At 43.8% G+C, this 21983-nt stretch overlaps 1 protein-coding gene across 1 annotated transcript in view; it reads right to left on the bottom strand.

Moving 5' to 3' along the window:
• Window positions 1–21983, bottom strand: part of IQCH (IQ motif containing H) — a 158209-nt gene that overhangs the window by 15138 nt on the left and 121088 nt on the right. The window contains exon 11 of the mRNA XM_077939630.1: window positions 14531–14701. Within this exon, the coding sequence (XP_077795756.1) occupies window positions 14531–14701 (171 nt within the window). The remainder of the gene's footprint in view (window positions 1–14530; window positions 14702–21983) is intronic.

Here is a 21983-nt window from a genome sequence, read left to right as displayed (position 1 = left end):
GTAAACCCGGGAGGCGGAGCTTGCAGTGAGCCGAGATCTGGCCACTGCACTCCAGCCTGGGCGACACAGCGAGACTCCGTCTCGGGAAAAAAAAAAAAAAAAAAAAGAAAGAAAGAAAAAAAAAAGAAATAACACCTTCTTACAGGACAGGCATGAAGAATAAATGAGATAATGAAGTAAAGTGCTCGGCTCAGAGGCCAGTATGCAGTAGGCACTCCATAAATGCTGGTTCACCACTTACCATCCAAGAAAAGGCAATTAAGACAGCAAGTGAAGAGTCCTGAGCAGGGATGGACCCCAGGGTCTGAAAAGATGAAAACTCATCTCAGGAAAAATAAAGCAAGGATACTGCCGGAGAATTTCCAAAATGTTCAAATAGTCATGTGACTCCTCAGATTTTTATGACTCAACGTCTTCCCTCTTTTCTTGTATGTCTTCCCTCTTTTCTTGTACTTCCGTTTATTATCTGCGCCTTTTCTTTTTTCATTTCTTTTTCTTTTTCTTTTTTTTTTTTGAGATGGAGTCTTGCTCTGTTGACAGGCTGGAGTGCAGTGGCGTGATCTTGGCTCACTGCAACCGCTGCCTCCCGGGTTCAAGCCATTCTCCTGCCTCGGCCTCCCGAGTAGCTAGGATTATAGGCGCCTGCCAACACACCCAGCTAATTTTTGTATTTTTAGTACAAACGGGGTTTCACCATGTTGGCCAGGATGGTCTCGATCTCCTAATCTCATGATCCGCTCGCCTCGGCCTCCCAAAGTGCTGGGATTACAGGCGTGAGCCACCGCACCCGGCTTATCTGCTCCTTTTCTTTCTGATTATCCCCTCCTCCTCTTTCTTTTTCATTTTTTTTTTTTTTTTTTTTGAGATGGAGTCTCGCTCTGTCCCCCAGGCTGGAGTGCAGTGGCCGGATCTCAGCTCACTGCAAGCTCCGCCTCCCGGGTTTACGCCATTCTCCTGCCTCAGCCTCCCGAGTAGCTGGGACTACAGGCGCCCATCACCTCGCCTGGCTAGGTTTTTTTGTATTTTTTAGTAGAGACGGGGTTTCACCGTGTTAGCCAGGATGGTCTCGATCTCCTGACCTCGTGATCCGCCTGTCTCGGCCTCCCAAAGTGCTGGGATTGTAGGCTTGAGCCACCGCGCCCGGCCCCCTCCTCCTCTTTCAGTGGATGCTCTGTCTCTGGATTTTCTCCTCTCTCTTTTCTTCTGTTATCTTTTTCTTCTTTGCGTTGTTTCATCATCTGTTGCTCTAATCTATTTCTTCTTCTTTCTCATTTTATCTTTCATCTTTTTTTAAGTTGTTGTGCATGGGTGGCCTGGAGGTGAGTCTATGGAACTCTGCTGGAAGTGTCTTCGGTGCCCCTGTCTGCCTTTTCTTTCTTTTTTTTTTTTTTTTTTTTTTTTTTTTGAGACAGAGTCTCGCTCTGTGGCCCAGGCTGGAGAGCAGTGGCACAATCTCAGCTCACTGCAACCTCTGCCTCCTAGGTTCAAGTGATTCTCAGCCTCCTGAGTACCTGGGATTACAGGTGCACGCCACCACGCTTGGCTAATTTTTAGTAGAGATGGAGCTTCACCATGTTGGCCAGGCTGGACTCGAACTCCTGACCTCAGGTGATCCACCCACCTCAGCCTCCCAAAGTGCTGGGATTACAGGCATGAGCCACCGTGCCCGGCCTCTGTCTGCCTTTTCTGTAGCTGTCTTCAGTGAGCTCCCTGACCCTCAGTGGAACCCTCTCCTCTGCGCCATCCACGTGCTTCCCTGGGCCTTAGCCATCTGTTTCCCCTATAAAATCTGCTCTTGGAAATAGATCCAATCAACTCAGAGACTAAGGACTAAATAACCTATAAAGTTTGGGGCTTTACTTACCCCAAGGGTACTTGAACTTCAGTCAAATACAGAGTCTTAAGCTCAAGAAATAAATCTCTAATAATAATTTCAGGCAATAGAAAGTAATGAAGCACTTTTCGTGGCCGGGGGTGGGGGTGGGGCGGGAAGGGCAGGAGACTGTCCCTGCCAAATACGCCTTTTTACAGAGTTGTTCTACTTTTGATATTTTAGAATAAAATAAAACAAATAGATTCAGATAAAGCTAGAGTTAGATTTAACCATCTTCTGGTATGTGGAAGTGTTTTGGTCTAATCAGTTTGGGGATAAAAACTATTTAATTCCAAAGGGATTGTGTGTAGCAGATGTAACAATTAATTTCAGGTAAATCAGTTCAATCTGGCTTCTTCATTCTCTCTTTATTTTATCAATTTTAATGTAATTTGCAAGGGGATCCAAACTCCACTTTACGTGTCTGCAAACAGCACGAATTCATCTAATCAAAGAGTCTCATGTGCCCTGACAGTGCCTGGCAGCCTGCTGAGGATTGCCAGGTGTCAGCCAGACCATTCTATTCACTTGGCCTCATGCTGAAGGTCTGCATGCTTTTAAAGAACGTATAAAATTTGGGGCTGGGTGCGGTGGCTCATGCCTGTAATCCCAGCACTTTGGGAGGCTGAGGCGGGTGGATCACGAGGTCAAGAGATTGAGACCATCCTGGCAAACATGGTGAAACCCCGTCTCTACTAAAAATACAAAAATTAGCCAGGCATGGTGGCACGTGCCCGTAATCCCAGATACTCGGGAGGCTGAGGCAGGAGAATTGCTTGAATTGAGGAGGCAGAGGTTGCAGTGATCCAAGACTACAGCATTGCACTCCAGCCTGGTGACAGAATGAGACTGTCTCAAAAAAAAAAAAAAAAAAAAAAAAAAAAAAAAAGAAAGAAAGAAAAAAGAAAAAGAAAAAGGAAAATAGAACTTATAAAATTTGATCCTTGGCCGGGCGCGGTGGCTCAAGCCTGTAATCCCAGCACTTTGGGAGGCCGAGGCGGGCGGATCACGAGGTCAGGAGATCGAGACCATCCTGGCTGACACGGTGAAACCCCGTCTCTACTAAAAAATACAAAAAAAAAAAAACTAGCCGGGCGAGGTGGCGGGCGCCTGTAGTCCCAGCTACTGGGGAGGCTGAGGCAGGAGAATTGCGTGAACCCGGGAGGCGGAGCCTGCAGTGAGCTGAGATCCGGCCACTGCACTCCAGCCTGGGCGACAGAGCGAGACTCCGTCTCAAAAAAAAAAAAAAAAAAAAAAAAAAAAAAAATTGATCCTTGAAAATTGTACTGGTCTCAAGTATAAAGAATGTAAGTTAATAAATGTAGAACTGAATATCTACAAATCAAAACATCTGATCGACTGGTTACTACTCAATTCTTATGTCATTATATATACCTTATATTTAATGTGGGAGATGAATATATTTTAAGATGTTTGAGGTGCTGTGAAGTGGGTCTTCCATAAGTAAGAGTGTACAGGGTTACTCAGGGTCTTAGAATGGCCCTGAGTGTGAGAGACTTGAAAATCTGAATCAAAGTGGAAAAACATGAAACTATTTCTCTGGAGTAACATGAGTCTCTAGGCACAAAATGGAGGTTCTATTTTTGGCAGGAGACATTGCATTGCACTTGCCCCTAGTCAGCTACATCAGGATAAAGCAGCTATGCAGGGGCCCCTGGTATCATTGGAAACAGACCAAAAGTAGAGAAAATGGTTTTTATCAGCACTCCCTTCAGAAATAAATTATCATATGTTGGTAGGAGGATGCTACGGACTGAAATGTGTCCTAACCTCCCAAGTGACTGTATTGGAGAGCCTCTAAGGAAGTGATTAAGGTTAAATGAGGTTGTAGGCGTGATGTTCTGATTAATGGAACTGGTACCTTGTAAAAGAGACAACAGAGATCTCTCTCTCTCTTTCCAATATGTGAGGACACCACAAGGAGGCAGCCATTTACAAGCCAGGAAGCAAGCCCTCACCAGGAACTAAATCTGCTAGTGCCTTGTCCTTGGACATACCAGCTGCCAGACAGTGAGAAAACACATTTCTGTGGTTCAAGCCGTTTAGCTTGTGCTATATTGTTATGGCAGCCCCAGCAGACTAAGACAGAAGCTATTCATTGATAAGCAGCTTTGGGTGGGATCAAGAAGCTCAGGGCCTGCTTCAGGATCATGAGGTGGTCCCCAAAATGCATCCTAAGTCTGGAGAGCTTGCATGGCTTCTGCTTTACCAAAGTGGGTGTGCAAGATTGGTGACGAAGTAGAACTTTCCAGGACTAAGTGCTACTTTCTGTGGAGTTGCGTATCTGCTCTTCCCCAAGCAGCAATCAGCCTTCCTCTACAGACATGTCAAACTAATATTAAAGAATATCTATTTGAAGGGGCACCAAATTATTAGCTACCTAGATCACCCACAGGCATGCCTTTGGTCCACCCCTGGCCAACTGTAACCCTTCATACCTCCAGATCATAGCCAATGCCATGGGCCCTACAGATCTGAAGAAAAACGTAGTGGAAAACCAGTGAGAGATTGCTGTGTCTTAGCTGGGTTGTCATCACTGCATAACGACTGGTTGCCAGCGTCTGGAAAGGAGCACAACTGAATATTAAACAGATATTTAAATAAACTTGTAATTTTTGAATACTTGTAGATTAACAAGAAAATTGCAAAGGTAATTCTGAGAGTTCCTATATCCCCCACACCCAGTTCTTCTATTGTTAACATCTTACATTGCTATGGTACATTTGTCACAACTAAGGGAACAAATTGCTACATTACTTTTTATTTTTTGAGACAGGGTCTCATTCTGTCACCCAGGATGAAGTGCAGTGGCGCAATCTGGGCTCACTGCAACCAGTGCCTCCTGGGCTTAAGTGATCCTCCCGCTTCAGCCTCCCGAGTAGCTGGGACTACAGGTGTGTGCCACCACACATGGCTAATTTTATTATTTTTTGTAGAGACAGGGTTTCACTATGTTGCCCAGGCTGGTTTTGAACTCCTAGCTCAAGCAATCAGCCAGCCTTGGTCTCCCAAAATGCTGGGATTACCAGTGTGAGCCACCACACCTGGCCCTACATTACTATTAATGTAAATCCATACTTTATTTCTGTTTCATTCGTTTTTCCCTAATTCCTTTCTTCTGTTTCAGGATCCCATCTAAGATACCACACCGTAACTAGTTGTCATCTCTCCTTAGGTTTCTCTGGGCTGTGACAGCTTCACATCTTTCCCTGTGTTTGATGATCTTAACAGTGCTGAGGAGTAATGGGCAAGCATTTTGTGAAATCTCTCTCAATTTCAGTTTGTCTGATGTTTTTCTCCTGATTAGACTGTAGTAATGTGTTTTTGAGAGGAAGACCACATGGGCAAACTGCCATTTTCCTCACTTCGTATCAAGCGTAGATAGATGGTATCAGTGTGACTTATCACTGATGACGTTAAACTTTATCACCTGGCTACAGTGGCTTTTGAAGTTTGTGAAAAAACTTTACAGGTTTCTCTGCTGTAAAGGTATTTTCCCGCTCTTCCCATACTTCAACCTTTGGCAGCAAGTCACCGAGCATGGACCACCTCCTTGAGGTGGCCAACATTAGAAATTTGATGCTGCTTTCTTTCTTTGGGGAAACTGCTCTTCTTTATCTTGCTTGTCTATCAGTGAAAGCCATGCCAAAGAGAATGGTGATAGTAGGGCCAAAGTGCTGTCATTACGTATTTCCTGGAAACATTTAACATTTAATATGTACCAGATAAAGTGCTGGATCCTGGCAGTTTTATAGCATGTTCTTTGTGAGATGTGATATTTGCCTTAGTCAATCAACAGTTTTTCTCTGGATAGCTGGAAATGTGGAGAACTGCATATAGGGCCATGGCCAACCTTAGGGCATAGTAGATAAAGGTGCCTGGCTTGGTTCTAGAACTGTGGTGGTGCACAGGTGCTGGGCAAGTAGGTACCCGCGCTTGTGCAGTGACTTAGAACAGGAGTAGGAAAAGGAGGTGCTGCTGGTCTGGAGCTGGCCGTAAGGAATCGTAGTGACCTGACATGCATTATAATCAGGCCTCCGGCTCGCCTCCTGTCTCTGAGACAACGCAGGGGAATTAGGGCTGACTGAGTGTTCTACAGAGAATAGACATCCTTTCCTCTCCTGCATCTCTCTCTCCCTCTACACACACACACACACACACACACACACACACACACACACACACACAGATTTCGTGGCACTTTTGGTGACATGCTCCCCCGATATGTGATTGAGGGAGCATGTTTTTCTTCAACATTTACATCAAGTCCTGTGTCTGAAGGTCATATCATCAGTACCGCCAGTTAAGGCTGCTCATCCTGAATGCAAGTAGAATCCGCATCTGCAGATGTGTTAGGCCCCCACAGGCTAATACAGCTTGAGTTGTGTACCCACCTTATAGGGTCCCATTTGTAGCCATTGGGATTTTTCTAACAACAGAAATCTGATTTGACCCTCATATGCCTCACAGCTGTACACTGTCACCCTGACCTATCATGAGTTGTTCCCTTGGTTGTCTCCCTTCCATGACTGGGAGTTTTCTGAGGGCAGGCGCTGTTTGGGGGCAGGTGCTGTTTGGTTTCTGAATCTCCGGTTTGGGCATGATACCAGCACAGAACAGGCACTCGGTGTTTATTACATAAAAGAGAATGAATAACCGAAATAGATTAGGTGGATAGCTCTTCCCTCTTAAGAGACTCTTCCAAGGATAATTTGAATTCAAGAAATTTAAGTAATTCAAGAAAGACACTGCCCATTGATAAATACTTTGGGGCAAAAGCAGGTGATTATTACAAGGCACAGGGGACAGTCACGCCATCCTTAGAGAAGGACAACTCAGGGCAGTTGCTCTGGGTCTTGCCTGCTGGAGGACAGCATGGCTCTGGTGGACTAAGCAGGAATAATTGGTGGGGTAACAAGAACTGGCTTGGAGAAGTTCTGGCCCAGCTGGCCAGTATGTCTGGAAGGGCATGGCCACCAGGCCTGCTCGCCCTGCCATACCAGGCTGGCCATGCTCTCACCTTCACACTGAAAAGCCCAGAAGCATCCAGAAGCATGGGCTTTTGCACATGGAAGTGAACTGTAAACACTCTCGAATTCCACTGTGGTTACTGAGCATGTAATTGCATGGTAATTGCCATGAATTCACAAGATAATTCCAAGGTTATTTTTGTCTTCTAAACTTGTCTGATGCTGCCATAGTATATAAAGAAAAACCAAGACCAGGCCCCAGCCAGCAATAGAGGTAGGCAGGCAGGCATGTGGTAGCACGATCTAGCAATACTATGTATCTTGGCTCCAAAGCACAGCAGAAGAGCTTACTGTCCAGTAGTACATGATTACTAGACAACACGTAAGGGTGGGCTACCCTGAGGTTTCTTCTTCACTAGAGATGCAGGTGCAACTCCCCCTCCTCCCAGACCGGGGCTTGTGATGCATAAAGAATCTGAAAGAAGAGCCAGGATATTTGGTACATGTCTCCCAACCTTCTTTTCCGTAACCATCACCATCCTAGTCCAGACCTTTATTGCCTGGAGAGTTAGAGGTAAGGATACAAGCATAATTCTGTAGTGGAAAGAGTGGAAAGGTTATATGGAGTGAGAAAGAAGTTCAAAACCTGACAAGGCCACTTACTATGTGTGTGATCTTGAACAGATCATTGAAATTCTCTGTCTTCTGATGATTAAATAAGCACCTACTGCAGTGCCTGGAACCTGATAAAGGGTAGCTACTATTTTTGCTGTCATTCCTTTGAAAGGATTTTGGATCTACAATAAATGTAACTTCCCAGGCTGTTCTTCCCCCTACTCTTCCCCCTTCTCCTGAGATTCTGAACAGTATCACCAGATTAATCATTTTCCCCTAACACAGGTTGGTCAGTGTCATCCTTCTACTCAGAAATATTCAGGCCTTTTCACCTTCAAGGTGAAATTCAGACCCGGTGTGGTGGGTAGACCTCCCCAAACTTGCTCAGTGCACCCTTCCAACTACTTCTCCTGCTCCGCACTTCCCCAGTTCTGTGCTCCAGTCCAACTGGTTCACTGCCTTTTCCTAGCAGACCACAGGTTTCTTTGGACTCTGTGCCATCTGCTAGGGGACGTCCTCCCCTCCTTGCCAGTTAGTGACTGTTCTAGTCTTTAAGGCAGGATCAAGTTCTATGTTTTCAGTAAAGTGTTCCCTGTCCCTGCCAGTTCACAGTCATTTCCCCTGAGAACTCTGGCAGCAAGCTGAGGGTCTGTCACTCAAATGGCATTTAAATGAGGCCTTGTGGTATTTCCTTGTGTATGTTATCTATTTTAATAGCAACATCTCTCTCTCTCTATGGCCTTTCTTTTCAGCTCCTTAAGGATAGGGACTTTGTCAAGTATCTTTGTCTCCTGATGCTTGGTGAAAGTCCTGGCACATATTAAGTACTAAATAAATGCATTAGAATAATACTTACAAGATACACCGACTTTTTAGAAGACTTAGCCAACTGCATGCTTTATACAGGAAAAAACTATCAATCACCTAGGGTTGTCTTATATCCAGCCTGATAGCACAAGTGAATAGCATAGGAGTATTGAGAGGAGGATTAGATGAGAATATAAAGACCTTGGAATAGTGTCTGGCACATAGTAAGCTCTCAGTGAATGTTAGCAATTATTTTCACGTATTAAACTAAATAGTTTCAAAAATAAGGTCAATTATTTAAAATTAAAACTGACCAACTAACCAAAAAACCTTTTCATCAGAAGGTGACTTGAATCAGAAGACCTGGGCTTTGCTATGTACCACCTTTATGACTTGGGCAGCTCACTTAACCTTGCTTAGCCTCAGTTTCCTATTCTGTAAAATGGATATAATAATCCTTGACATCGATTTCTTGGGGTTATCATGGGGATCAAATAAGCTCGCGTATAATTAAAGTATAAAGCATTATACAAATAGAAAACATAATTATTAAAAGGTTGATTTGTAAAAACTAGTCTCTTCTGATGCTGTACAATTTATCTAGGTTTGACAAGGATCAAAAAAGAAATCATGATTTGGAAATATCTATTGAAATTAAAAATGGTTATGTCCTTTGAGCCAAAATTCCACTTTATGGTATATATTCTAAGATATATCTGAAATGTGCCAAGTGATATATATACAAAGTTATTCATTGCAGCACTGTAATAGGAAAAAATTGGAAACAACCCAAAAATCTACCCATGGGGTAGATAAATTATGGCACATCCATGCAATGGAATAGCAGTTGCTGTAAAAAAGAAATGATACTGCTCAGGTGTCTGAATCTGAAAAAAAAGAAATGAGAACATTTTTATGAAGTGTTAAAGAAAGCTCTCCAAAGAAAAAAGTGAGATTCAGAATAGTATGTATTATAGGCTACATTTTGGGTATAAAAGGGGGAAAAGGATCACCTGTAGGTGTATTTACTTGTGTATGTAAAAAGATGCTCTGAAAGGATATATGACACAGAATGGTGGTTACTTTTGTAGGATGAGGTGGGAACTAATCAGTGGGAAGGAGGTTTGTCAATGTGTGACTGCTTCCACCTTTTGCCTTTTGAACCATGTGAATATATTATGTATTTCAAAAAATTAAATGAGAACCCCATTAAACTTGATTTAGAAAAGTTGAAGATGTATATTTCACGCCTATTTTTAGTGTGTGAACTGTTCATTTTTTTAAAAAACATAGTCAAGCTTTTCTACATGGTTCATGGTATAAGTGACATGCTCTTTTCCATGCTCTGTGTTATTTGCTTGGAAATCTGTGCTATGTATAGGAAACCATGTCCAGTTACATGTCCTTTTTAAAATCTAAGACTCCTCTATGAACATCTGGTCTATTTAATGCTTCTGTGTGAGACTCAGAAGCTGAGGCTGAGCTCAGAGCAGACGTGAAGCCAATGGATAATGGCAATATTCCTGGAGACAACCTCGTCACACTGGGAAATACATCCTCCTTTCAAAGAATAGCTTTCTCAATGGTCTCAAAAAGAGACTTCTTTAGGGGTGAGCACAGGCTCCACTCTGGGGCTGGATCACTGATCCTCAGCCGATGCAAGGCATGTTGGAACACGTGACAGTTAAACACAGGCCAAGGTTAAATCTTGGCTTCCCTACTCACTTGCTTACTGACCTTTAACAAATGCTTAACATCTCTTAACCTCGCCTTCCTCTCTAAAAATGAGCATAATAACAGCACCTGCCTAATATATTGGACTGCAAAAAGATTCTTGGAAAGCACTTAGTAAAGTACTTGGGGTGGAGTAAAAGCTCTGTGTCCTTTGATAAACCGGAGCGCTTTACTACTCACCCTTATATCCTCTGTGCTTAGTAGAGTGCCTGGCACAAAATAGGCATTGGGTAAATATCTGCAGAATTCACTTGTAGTTGATCCTTGCTGAAAGTAGTAACTGATGGCTAAGGTAAAGGCTGATGAGAACTTAGAATATAACCTGTTACAATATTACTCCTTTCTAAAAGATCCTGCAAGAAAAAGACCTTTTAAGTGAAGGCTGTAGTATAGAGGGATGGGCCCTTCCTGTGTCCCCGTACAGAAGATGTCCCCTCCTTCAGCCATCCACAACACATGAGGCTGCTGGGGCCAGGCTTGGTGCAGAGTCCTTTCTATAGGCCCCATAAAATCAAATCTCCCAAGTGACCTTGGGGATCATGTAGCCCTCCTTTATTTTACACATGAGGAAACTGAGGCCAGAAGAGAAGATCAGAACTGATGATCCCTAACTCCCAGACCAGTACTCTTCACTCCAAATTTCCACTGGCCACATTTGGAATGGGTGGGAATTTCAGAGGTTAGCCTTTTCTAGTAAAACAGGAGAAAAAAATAAAAGACAAAATATTCTTGGTAGAAGTCTAGTCTTATTAAACTACCTTTCTAAATCACAATCTAACAAGAATGCTTCAAGCTAAATAAAGGAAGCTCAAAATACTCCTTTTCACTGGAGAATATAATTTTGCTTCAGCCACAATTTAAATTGATTTAGTTCTGAGCACCAGCACTTGAAGTGTGGAACATATTCTATTTTCGCCATGATACTTGTTTTGACAGTGATGCATTTCAGTTGACATAGTTGAAATCCTTATGTAATAAATCTCTGCCTGAAAATTAATCATGTTTATAATATTCTGAGAATTAATAACACCCATTGCTCAAATCATTAACTTAAAAAAGGAGCTTCCAAAATCTGTTCTCGGCAGTAAGGGACCACAAATAAATGAATGTTTGATAAAATAATCCAAGTAGCAGTTTAACAAGCGTAAACTTGAATGTGGCTGCAATAACACAGAACTATTGTTTAAGGGTTGGCAGAGGCTGATGAGGTTCTTATTTCAGTTACGAAGCAGGCATCCACATGCATAATGAACTGCTCTCTGAATTATTAATGTGTTGTTTATTTAGCCTCATCTGTCTAGAAGATAATGTATCCTAACTCTAATGAGTGATTGGTTTTGTACATAATTACAGTAGCAGCAGTAGCAGGGAAATGTGTGCCTTCAAAGGAGTTCTAAAAATAAAGTCATCATATAAACTCTGTTGTTGTTGCATTCTATCAAAATCAAACCCGAAGCATTTGAGAATTTATAATAAATTACAGGAGACAGAATCATTATTAACATCATAATTTAACACAAAAGGTTTTACTTAATCATTCATTATAGATCATGTGCTGCTAAAATGTGTATAAATGACTTGGGTTGTGTTAGATGTTTGCAAAGATGTTCCCTTTTGGACACTCACCAACCATGGTATGGAGGGTCCAGAAAGGGCGAGGAAGAGTGAAAACTGACAGAAAAGGGTGGTGATTGATGCCGGTTTGGACAGAACATTAATTGAAAGTTAAAACACTGTTAGGTGATTCCTTTTCATTTCTAAAACATGCACGTCTGGGATTTATCAGGTCTTGTTGTGGTTCTTTGTGGAGGTCAGTGAATCAGAAACCCACTCACCTGGTCTAAACGGGTCTGAGTGGCAGTTCTGCCCCCTGTTTCTGAGATGAGACAACAGCTCTTCTGAGAGTCCAGGAAGGTGTTTGCTTTCCTTCTATAGAGCTTATTATTAAAGAAAAGGACCCACACTAGAAGCATTTTATAGGCATTAGTTCTGAATGTGCTCTGATTATCATTGTGGTTTCATCTGTTCATTTTCTTCTCCTTCAATCTTCAAAGGAGGCTGTCAACTGCCTGATCATAAACTTGACGGCATCATAGTCTGTTCACACTTGTTCCGGAAGCTTCGATTTGCTTGTGAGTTGTACTGTGTATGCATGTGCACATGCTTCTTTTTTAAAAAATCGCTGATCATGTGTGTACACATGCACAGGAGGATGTGTGCACAACCCAAGCATAGTGGCACCAAGGTGGGAATATCTGTTTATATCTTTCTAAAATGAAAAGCACTTTCAATTTATTCCTACATCAGAAAACCTGCAGAGCTTTTCTCCAGTGATTGAAGAGGCATTTGCCTTATTGAAGATTGTAATGCCTCCCTTTTGTGTGCATGCAGTTCCTAAAAGTGTTTAAGACTTGATCACAGAAGAATGTTGCCTATAGCTAGGAATGAAACCTATGGGCAACATGGGGAAAATGGGGGAGTGCTTCTCATTCAGAGCACAACTTCTGCTGATAGCCTTCTGAAGCAACATACTTAAAAGCTGCAATTGTCTTTGGAAGTCTTGTGCTGAATACCACTCTGCTTCCAGCTTTTTATTTTATTTATTTATTTATTTGAGATAGAGTCTCACTCTGTCACCCAGTCTGGAGTGCAATGGCACTATCATGACTCACTGCAGCCTCGACCTCCAGGGCTCAAGTGATCCTCCTGTCTCAGCCTCCCCAGTAGCTAGGATTATAGGCATGCTCCACCATGCCTGGCTAATTTTTGTATTTTTGTGGAGACAGGGTTTTGCCATGTTGCCTAGGCTGGTCTAGAACTCCTAGGCTCAAATGATCTGCCTGCCTCGGCCTCCCAAAGTGCTGGGATTATAGGTGCAAGCCACCACACCTGACCCCCAGCTTCTTGCAGAAATGGCATAGACTTAGGCCAGAAGGGCTCAAGTGTCACTGCTGTCTCTCCCTCTAGCATTGAACATAGGGTCTCTCAGGTCTCTTTGGTGAGGATGGAGGCCACAGGTAGAGTTGGACATGAAAGCCTCTTAGCAAGGTCCTGGGTCATAATTAAAAGAGGTCTGTTTCTCCTCTCTAGCCCAACTCTGCTTCTCTTCTTACTCAGGAATGAGATCAAGGGGATTCCTGTGAGCAAGGTTCTTCCTGGTACCTCACTGGACAACTGGATGAAGAAGAGGGGAAGGAGGAGGCTGCCTGTGCCCCCCAAGACATCAGGTACCCTCCTTATGGTGACTGCAGAGATCCTGGGAAGAGTCAAACAAAGGTTATTCAAATCCAGAGGTGTCTCCTGGACCCAAAGGGGTTCACCAGAGAGGAAGGAGACCACTTGGAAAAGGTATCTCTGGGACACTCGTGTTGTGTCCCATTAATCACTAGAGTTCCTCTTTTATCTGTTTGATATATTTGGATTTCAAGTAGAGTTTCATTTGCAAAAAAGTATGAAGCCCACTGTTGTAAGGAAAGGCCAAAGAAATCCTCTGGCAGCTGTGAGAGCAGTGTGGCCAAAGAGTCCCCAATACACTCTTGCACAAAGGGCATCTGGTCCCCTTGGCCTTTGTTCTCTGTCTCCATGACCAACCTAGCCTGTTCAATCAAGCGCCCACTGTCTCCACAGGGCTATGCCCCTTGTTATTCAGGGTGCTGAGGTTGGTAACCTGCAGCCAGCCCCAGGACTCTGGCCCCAGCCCCTTCACCGATGGAGCTAGCAACGAGAAGCGTAGGCGGCAGCTGTGGCAAGAGGCGGATCATGATGGGGCTCCTTAACCAAGCTGGGAAGTGGGATTTTCCTGAAGATCACAGGAGTCCATTCACAATCACACACAAGGGAACAACATGCTCAGACTGGTTTTCCACCTTACTACCTTGGCTGCCGTGTCTGTTTAGGTGGAGGGGACAGGCAGGGACAGGGAATCTTAAGAGGAATACAGGTGTGAGATGGCGGAAGCCGAAACTAAGACACTATCTTTGTGGAGAGGAGGGGTCAGGTTAGTGGCATTTTAGCAGCTAGACTCAATATGCCCTGCTTGCTGACTGGATGTGGGGCTGGGGGTTATCTTATCAGCCTCTGGCTTGATCCACTAACAGGAAGTACAGGAGGAAGAAAGACGAAAGGGATGCAGTTTTGGATATGTTCTGTGGAATTTTGGACCCACGAATCTGAAGCTCACAAAAGAGACTTGGGCTAGAACAATACGGGTTTTGTGCGAAATAGCTGGTAGTTGAGGCAATGGGTGTAGGTATACCTGCCCAGAAAAAGGAGAGGAGAGCCCCATGCTCTTTCGCATTTCCACGGATTGCAGCTTCATCCGGGAATGGCTTCTCCCTTTCCTCTGACCAACATATTCGCATTTCCAGACCCTGCTCAGATAGGTCCAGTGACTTGACTGAGGCTCTCTCTTCTTCCTGTACTCAAAGAGCCTGGCTCCTAGACGGACCTCAGGCAGTGGCAGTGGGTGTTGCTGAACACCTAGAACCTTCAGGAAGCATCTCTTGCTTACCGGCACTGAGAGCGCACTAATGCGGTTGGTTTTCTTCTTTTCCTTTGGAACAAAGCGGGGCACTTCCAGGGTGCTCAAACTGCAATCCAGATGGCCGTTTGTCAGGTATAAGGTGAGTTGAGTCAGGGCCAGCTGGTCACTATATGCGAGGTTAAGGCCCGTTGCCCACACCTGATTGAAACAGGAGCGGTAGAAGTGAGGGTGAGATCAGCAAACAGTAGCGAAGGCCCCACCTCTGCCCAACCAGGCCAAACTACATCAGACTAAGTGAAACCAGGGACCACATGTCTTAATAGAGTAGATGTTTTTGCTTCTGTTTCTACATTGTTCAACTGAGAAATGGAGTCTGATTCAGAAGATTCAACGTTCTTGCGGGAAGGTACAGAAATACTTGGCCAAGACAATCTGACAGAGACGCCAAGCCTTGAAAAGCTCATGTTGACTTTGATTTTTCTGCCCATGGCCTGCAGGTCAGTGCACATGGTCAGTGCCAGGTTTTCTACTGAGAAAATGAGACTGGACAGAAGCTTTGGAGGTTGGGGAACTACAGTAGAGCAGAAAGAGGGGGAAAGAGTGACGAATATGAGAAAGGGCAGTTTGCCCTGATTTTGGAAAAAGCAGTGACAGCCCCTCTGGGAACTTCAATATGATATTTAAGGGAAACTTATGGTTGGCCTCTAAGTCTTAGGTCTATCCCCATTTTCTCATGAGAGTGAAGGGTAATCTTATTTTACCAATCCTACAAGGTCACAGTACTCTCAATTGTCAATTGGTGATAACACCTTATCCTAGCTGTATCACAGTGTTATTAGAAGAATACTATGATGCAATAAAAATAAAAATTCAAATGCTTTAAAAAATAGACCTTAGTTATAAGTTAATGTCAACTGCTAGGTAACTGAGTAATGTCCATTAATTCGTTTGACAAATATTTACTGAGCAGCTACTATGTGCTAAACTGGCAATGATAAAAGTAGATCATGTGTTACTTCTTCCCTCTCCTGTGGCAGATCAACGTTAATTGCCCTTGTCATCCTGTACCCCCACATTGAATCCAGAAGCACCCCTGGAATCCTCCTCAGTTCAATGTTCAAGGCATATCATCGTCCTAGTCACTGGAGAGGCAAAGGTAAATAGGCATAGGTCCTGCCATCACGAAGGTGGAGACAGGCTGGGCACGGTGGCTCACACCTGTAATCCCAGCACTTTGGGAGGCCCAGACGGGAGAATCACCTGAGACTAGCCTGGCCAACATGGCAAAATGCCATGTCTACTAAAAATACAAAAGTTAGCTGGGCAGAGTGGCGTGCGCCTGTAATCTCAGATACTTGGGAGGCTGAGGCATGAGAATCGCTTGAACCTGGGAGGCAGAGGTTTCAGTGAGGCGAGATCACACCACTATACTCCAGCCTGGGTGGCAGAGTGAGACTCCATCTCAAAAAAAAAAAAAGAAAGTGAAGACAGATGGACAGATACATACATATCCCATTAAACAATACAATGTTATATGTGATAAAATAATGGTGGTGGAACAAAGTACTATTGAAGCAGAAAGAAAGGACAGACTGGATTTGTCTAATGAAGTCAGGGCTGCATCATGAAGGTGACATTTGAGCTTTAAACAGGCAACAAAAACAAGACTGGCCCAGTGTATCAAGTACCTACAGTTTTATGAAGCTGGGTGCTTTATAAATATCTCGGATCTCTGTGGCAGCCTAAAAAATAACAACCCCGGCTGGGCGCGGTGGCTCAAGCCTGTAATCCCAGCACTTTGGGAGGCCGAGACGGGCGGATCACGAGGTCAGGAGATCGAGACCATCCTGGCTAACCCGGTGAAACCCCATCTCTACTAAAAAATACAAAAACCTAGCCGGGCGAGGTGGCAGGCACCTGTAGTCCCAGCTACTCGGGAGGCTGAGGCAGGAGAATGGCGTAAACCCGGGAGGCGGAGCTTGCAGTGAGCTGAGATCCGGCCACTGCACTCCAGCCTGGGTGACAGAGCGAGACTCTGTCTCAAAAATAAAAATAAAAATAAAAATAAAAATAACAACCCCATGTCACAGATGAAGAAACTGAGGTTCAGGGAGGTACCCAAGTCCACTGAATTAGGAAGTGGTGGTGTTGGGATCTGAATCCAATTCTACCTGACTCCAAGTCTACGTTCTTCCCATTCCCTGATCCTGGCCCAGCCAATCCTTATCCTGTGTAACAGTTCTCCAGTGAAATTAGAAACTAAAGTTGCAGAAGATCAGAACATGTTTGTGTTTAATATAAGACATGCCATGAAAATGTCTTGTGGAGAAAACATGAAGTATTTCTGGAGTATGCTGTAATTAGCATAATGCATTTTCACTGTAGGAAGTTGGAAACTAACACATTTTCATGAAGACTTGATTAAACAGTTTTTCCTCTTAGAAGGCCTACATTTGCCCCACTCACCAACTCTGTGTGTTAAAATACATAATATATCTGCCCTAGAGTGGACTCGTTTCAAACAAATCTAGCAGTGAGTGACTTGAGTAAGCATTGAATGTAAATGGCGTCATTATAAGGATATTAAGAGGTCAAGCTGTCAAGGCCCCTTGCTAAACTGAAGCTAATTTCAGGAGTCATATTCGCACAGTAATACCCTTTTATAATAGCAAATAAATCACATTTGCAACAATTGTTAAAAACTAACTGCCAAGTATCTGTTGCAGTTGTAAATATCCTATTTGTCAACTTAAATATTTCCTGCTGTATAGCATGAAATGTAAACCAGATGGGGACAGCTACTTTCCCTTTATATGAGAAAGTGAACTTGCTATTCTTGCAAGTCAGACTTTTTTTTCAGAGTTTCTATTTTGAGGTTTTAGTGTCCTTGATCAAAGGGAAACATATATAACAAACATTATTAATATTTATGTTAATAATATTAATGCTTTGGTAATTAGGATTTTAATAGGAAGGCAGCACAGTGTAGGGGAAAGAGTGAGAACCAAGGAGTCAGAGAGCTTAAATCTGGACCTCACAGTGGGAACTGCAATGAGTTGGTTAAGCTCTCTTAAGCTAAGTGTAAAAGGAGTAAAATCTCAGTATCCTTAAGTGTAAAAGGAGCAAATGATAGTACTGACAGGGTTTTGTAAACAAAATAAATGCACATGAAATTGCCTTATAATTATTTTTTATTTTATTATTATTATTTTTTGAGATGGAGTCTCACTCTGTCGCCCAGGCTGGAGTGCAGTGGTGCAAACTCGGCTCACTGCAACCTCCGCCTCCCAGGTTCAAGCAATTCTCTGCCTCAGCCTCCGGAGTAGCTGGGATTATAGGCGCCTGCCACCATGCCCGGTTAATGTTTTTGTATTTTTAGTAGACATGGGGTTTCACCGTCTTGGCCAGGCTGGTCTTGTACTCCTGACCTTGTGATCCACCCACCTCGGCCTCCCAAAGTGCTGAAATTACAGGTATGAGCCACCACACCCAGCCTTTACTGAACTTTATAATTTATAAGGCAGGCCGGGTGCAGTGGCTTATGCCTGTAATTTCAGCACTTTGGGAGGCCAAGGTGAGAAGCTGCTTGAGGCCAGGAGTTCGAGACAATCCTGGGCAACATAACGAGACCCCAACTCTATTTAATAAAAATAGGGAAATAAATTAAACAAATAAAGTTCATTACAGATGCTTTTTATGATGACTAAACATTTCCTTTCAGAGCAGATTCTTAGGAGGCATGTTGTCCGTTGTCTATGTTAGCTATTAGGTCACCCCTTTAATAACTGTTTTCCCCATTGGCAATTGTTCTACTGAACCTCACAACAACTTAATCCAGTAGGTGGGTAGGTTTGTGCCAGGTTGGTATTACTCTATCTCCATTTTATGGATGAAGATACTGAGATAAAAAAAGCAGCCTAATAGTTTGCCTAAGATCATACAGCACAGACCAGAACTCTGTTTCTAGAGCTGAAATACTTTTGCTTCCTCTGGCTGCCCTAACCCCTTGGTTCTCAAAGGAAACAGGAGGACAAATTTCCTTCAGCCTTTTCCTCAACAGCAGGCTTGCCTGATTTGCTCAGATAATTGTTCTGTTCTCCATCTGGTCTTTCCATTGAAGACACCGCCTGAGGCATGCTTGTTTTGTGCACAGGGGTTCCTATCTCCCCCTCTAGACTATCAGCCCTTTAGGGGATGCTGCCAAGTCTTTGTCTTCCTGCAGCACCTAGTGTCTGGGGCAGGGCACACAGCAGGGTGCATTCGCAATTCCAGTGTTTCACTGTGAACTCCTCCTCCATAACTTTCAGGGAGTGAGATCCAGGTGGGTCACTTGAGGCTGGTTTCAGATTCAAATGCAGCAAATATTCACTGAGCACCTCCTCCGTGCCAGGCCCATGTGTTCTCACACCTCTCATTTAATCATATTCTTGTATTTTTAGTAGGGAGGGGGTTTCACCATGTTGGCCAGACTGGTCTCCAACTCCTGACCTCAAGTGATCCACCCACCTCGGCCTCCCAAAGTGCTGGGATTACAGGCATGAGCAACGCACCCAGCCCATTTAGTCCTATTCTTGATTTGGGACTCTGATGTTAACTTTAGAACCTCATCTCTCAGCACTAGGTATTCTTGTCCCACTTTAGGTGAGCAATGATGGGGGCCTGAACAAAGCATTATGAGTGGGTATGGGAGACGTGGATGAATTTGAAATGTTTATGCGGTGGCTTTGACATGACTTGCTTATGATGCCTTATAATAACTGGCTTGACAGGTTAATTGATTAGATGTGAGGGTGAGGGAAAAATATCACTGAAGGTTAGGGCTGGAAAGACCCTTAAAAATCACCTAATACAGTCAGTTTATAAATGGAGTGATTGTGGCATGAAAAGTGAAGTGGTTGCCCTAGGTTGCAGAACCAGGTGTCAAAGGTGAGTGATGAGAACCTAAGATGTCTCAGCTGTCAGTCAGAAATCACTTGTTGCCAGTTGTTTGACTGATTGATGATATTCAAAGGTCATTTTATTAAAAATGGTTAGAATGCTACCGAGGTTTATATCAAGGTCTTAAGAACACAAGGAATATAAAAATAATGATTTCAGCATTACTTATATTACTGAAACACTGTTGCTGTCCAACATTTTGGCAGTGGCTAAAACGATTATGACACATCCAAGTGATGGGATAGTCTGATATAATTAGAGACAGTGGTTGTGAGTAACCTTTGATGATTTAGGAAGATGCACAAAACAGCAAGAGGAGGATAGAAAGTTACATAAGCAACATGACTTCAGCTTTGCAAAACTAATATATGTAGAAAAGACTAGATGAGAATATAACAAAATGTTACCAATGTTAACATTAGCAGAATCATAACTGCAACTGTATATAGACTTTCATTTACATTCTAGATCTGCTCTATCAAATATGGTAGCCACTAGCCACATGTGGCAATTGAGCAATTGAAATGGTACAAATACACACCAGATTTTGAAGACTGAGGATGTAAAAAAGAATGCATAATATCTCATTAATAAGAAAGTATTAATAAGATAATTATAAAATCACTGCTGCCTTGACCTCCTGGGCTCAAGTGATCCTCCCGCCTCAGCCTCCTGAGTAGCTAGGACTATAGGTTTGCACCACCAAACCCTGCTCCTTTTCTTTTTTCTTTTCTTTTCTTCTCTTTTCTTTTCTTTCTTCTTCTTCTTCTTCTTTTTTTTTTTTTTTGGTACAGACAAGATCTTGTTGCCCAGGCTGGTCTCAAACTCATGGGTTCAAACGATACTTCCGCCTTGGCCTCCCAAAGTGTTGGGATTGCAGACCTGAGCCACTGCACCCGGCCAAATTCTATTTCTATTGGATTGGTTGTAACGAAGTGCATTGTAACCTGCAAAGGAGCAGGGCCAGTGGGGCGGGGAGGGCAGAAGTGCTGCAGAGGCCCCTGCTGTCCACTGCCCTGACTGCTACTGCACCGGATGCCATGTGAACCACGGCTGCATCTGGAGGCCTGGGCAGGTGAGAGCCAGCAGACAGGGCAGGAGTCAGGCAGAGGTGAGCTTGCCCAGAATTGTTCTGTTTCCAGGATCTGGGCCGCAAGCTTTGAGATGACAATGTAGCGACATGCTTCTGTGTGGGGAGGGGTGGGAGGGAAGCCCGGTCTTGAGCCCTTTTTGCCTGAGGTGTTCTCGGCAGATGGAGGCTGCCTGCTCACCCCTGCTGCTTCTGCCTCTTTCTGGTGACAGGTGGGATGAATGGGTGGCAGAGCACACAGATGTGGGCAGATGTGCTCAGGCCCTACATTCTGTGCAAATAAAGTTCTTAGCAAAGGATTTGGTGTGGCCTCTTGCCATCTTTCTCCTATGGGCATCAGGGCACGTATGGGACTCAGACACTAATTTATAGATCAAATAACACTCACTGAAGAATCAGGATTTCAGAGCTTTATGAATCCATAGATGCTCTGCAGACTCATCTCAAAGTTTTCTTGTCTTCTTCTTCCTCTTTTTCTTTTTGTAAGAAGAACCAGAGATTTCAGACAGGATAAATGACCCACTAAAGGCCCCAGCTTTTGGTATCAGGTTCTGAGACAAATATCTGTGACCCAAAAGAAGTTGCCTCTCTGGGCCACACTTTCTTTAATCACTCACTGGGGATAGTAGGCTGGGTGAATCCTCCCTCTGTTGCCACCAGATGCATCTATGAGGCTAACAGGGAATTGTGTATATTTATTATATTGCCGAGAATTTTTTAAAAGACAGGCCCTCCAAATAAGCCCACTCTGAGACATGCAGCACTAAGAATTCACCCACGCCAGAAATGGCATCCAGCCTTCAGCGCGAACTGTGATGCACGGCCCACGATGTTCAGTAGCTGGTTGGCCAAGGGATGTGTGAGTCACCTCTGCCCATGTTCACAGCATTCACAGCCCCAATCCGACAGAAAATCCAGTGTTGGACCACTTGATTTTTTCTAGAGTAAAACCAAGTGCTCAGTCACCTGCCCAGCTCCTCTGGTTGGTAGAGAATACAGCCACGGGTGGGCCATGGTTCCCTCTGTTTTACTGGTTTGGCTAAGTACACAGCCAAGGGCTTATTTCCTTCTTACAGCTGTGGAGGCTGGGAATGCACTGGAGAGTGATGAGTGGAGGAGTGATGTGAGCTAACTTATGTGACTCTGACTGCAGTGACAAGAGGCCCTGAGGGGGCAAGGATGGAAGCAGGAAGTCCAGTTAGGAAGACTTGCAGTAATTGAGGTGAGAGATGATGGTGGCTGGACCGCACTGGTAACTGGAAGGTGGGAGAAGTGGTTGTGTTACAGATATTTTTCAAAAGTAGAACCAAAAGGATTTATTGATGGATTGGATGTGCAGTATGAGAAAAAGGAGCCAAAAGTGTCTCCAGAACTTCCACCCTGAAGAAAATGGAAGAATAGCGTTACCATTTCCCACTGGGGCAGAATGCCAGAGAAATAGCTTGGAAAGTA

The sequence above is a fragment of the Macaca mulatta genome, chromosome 7 (genome assembly GCF_049350105.2).
Source record: "Macaca mulatta isolate MMU2019108-1 chromosome 7, T2T-MMU8v2.0, whole genome shotgun sequence".
Classification (NCBI taxonomy): Eukaryota; Metazoa; Chordata; class Mammalia; order Primates; family Cercopithecidae; genus Macaca; species Macaca mulatta.
This window is presented reverse-complemented; position numbering and strand designations above follow the sequence as displayed.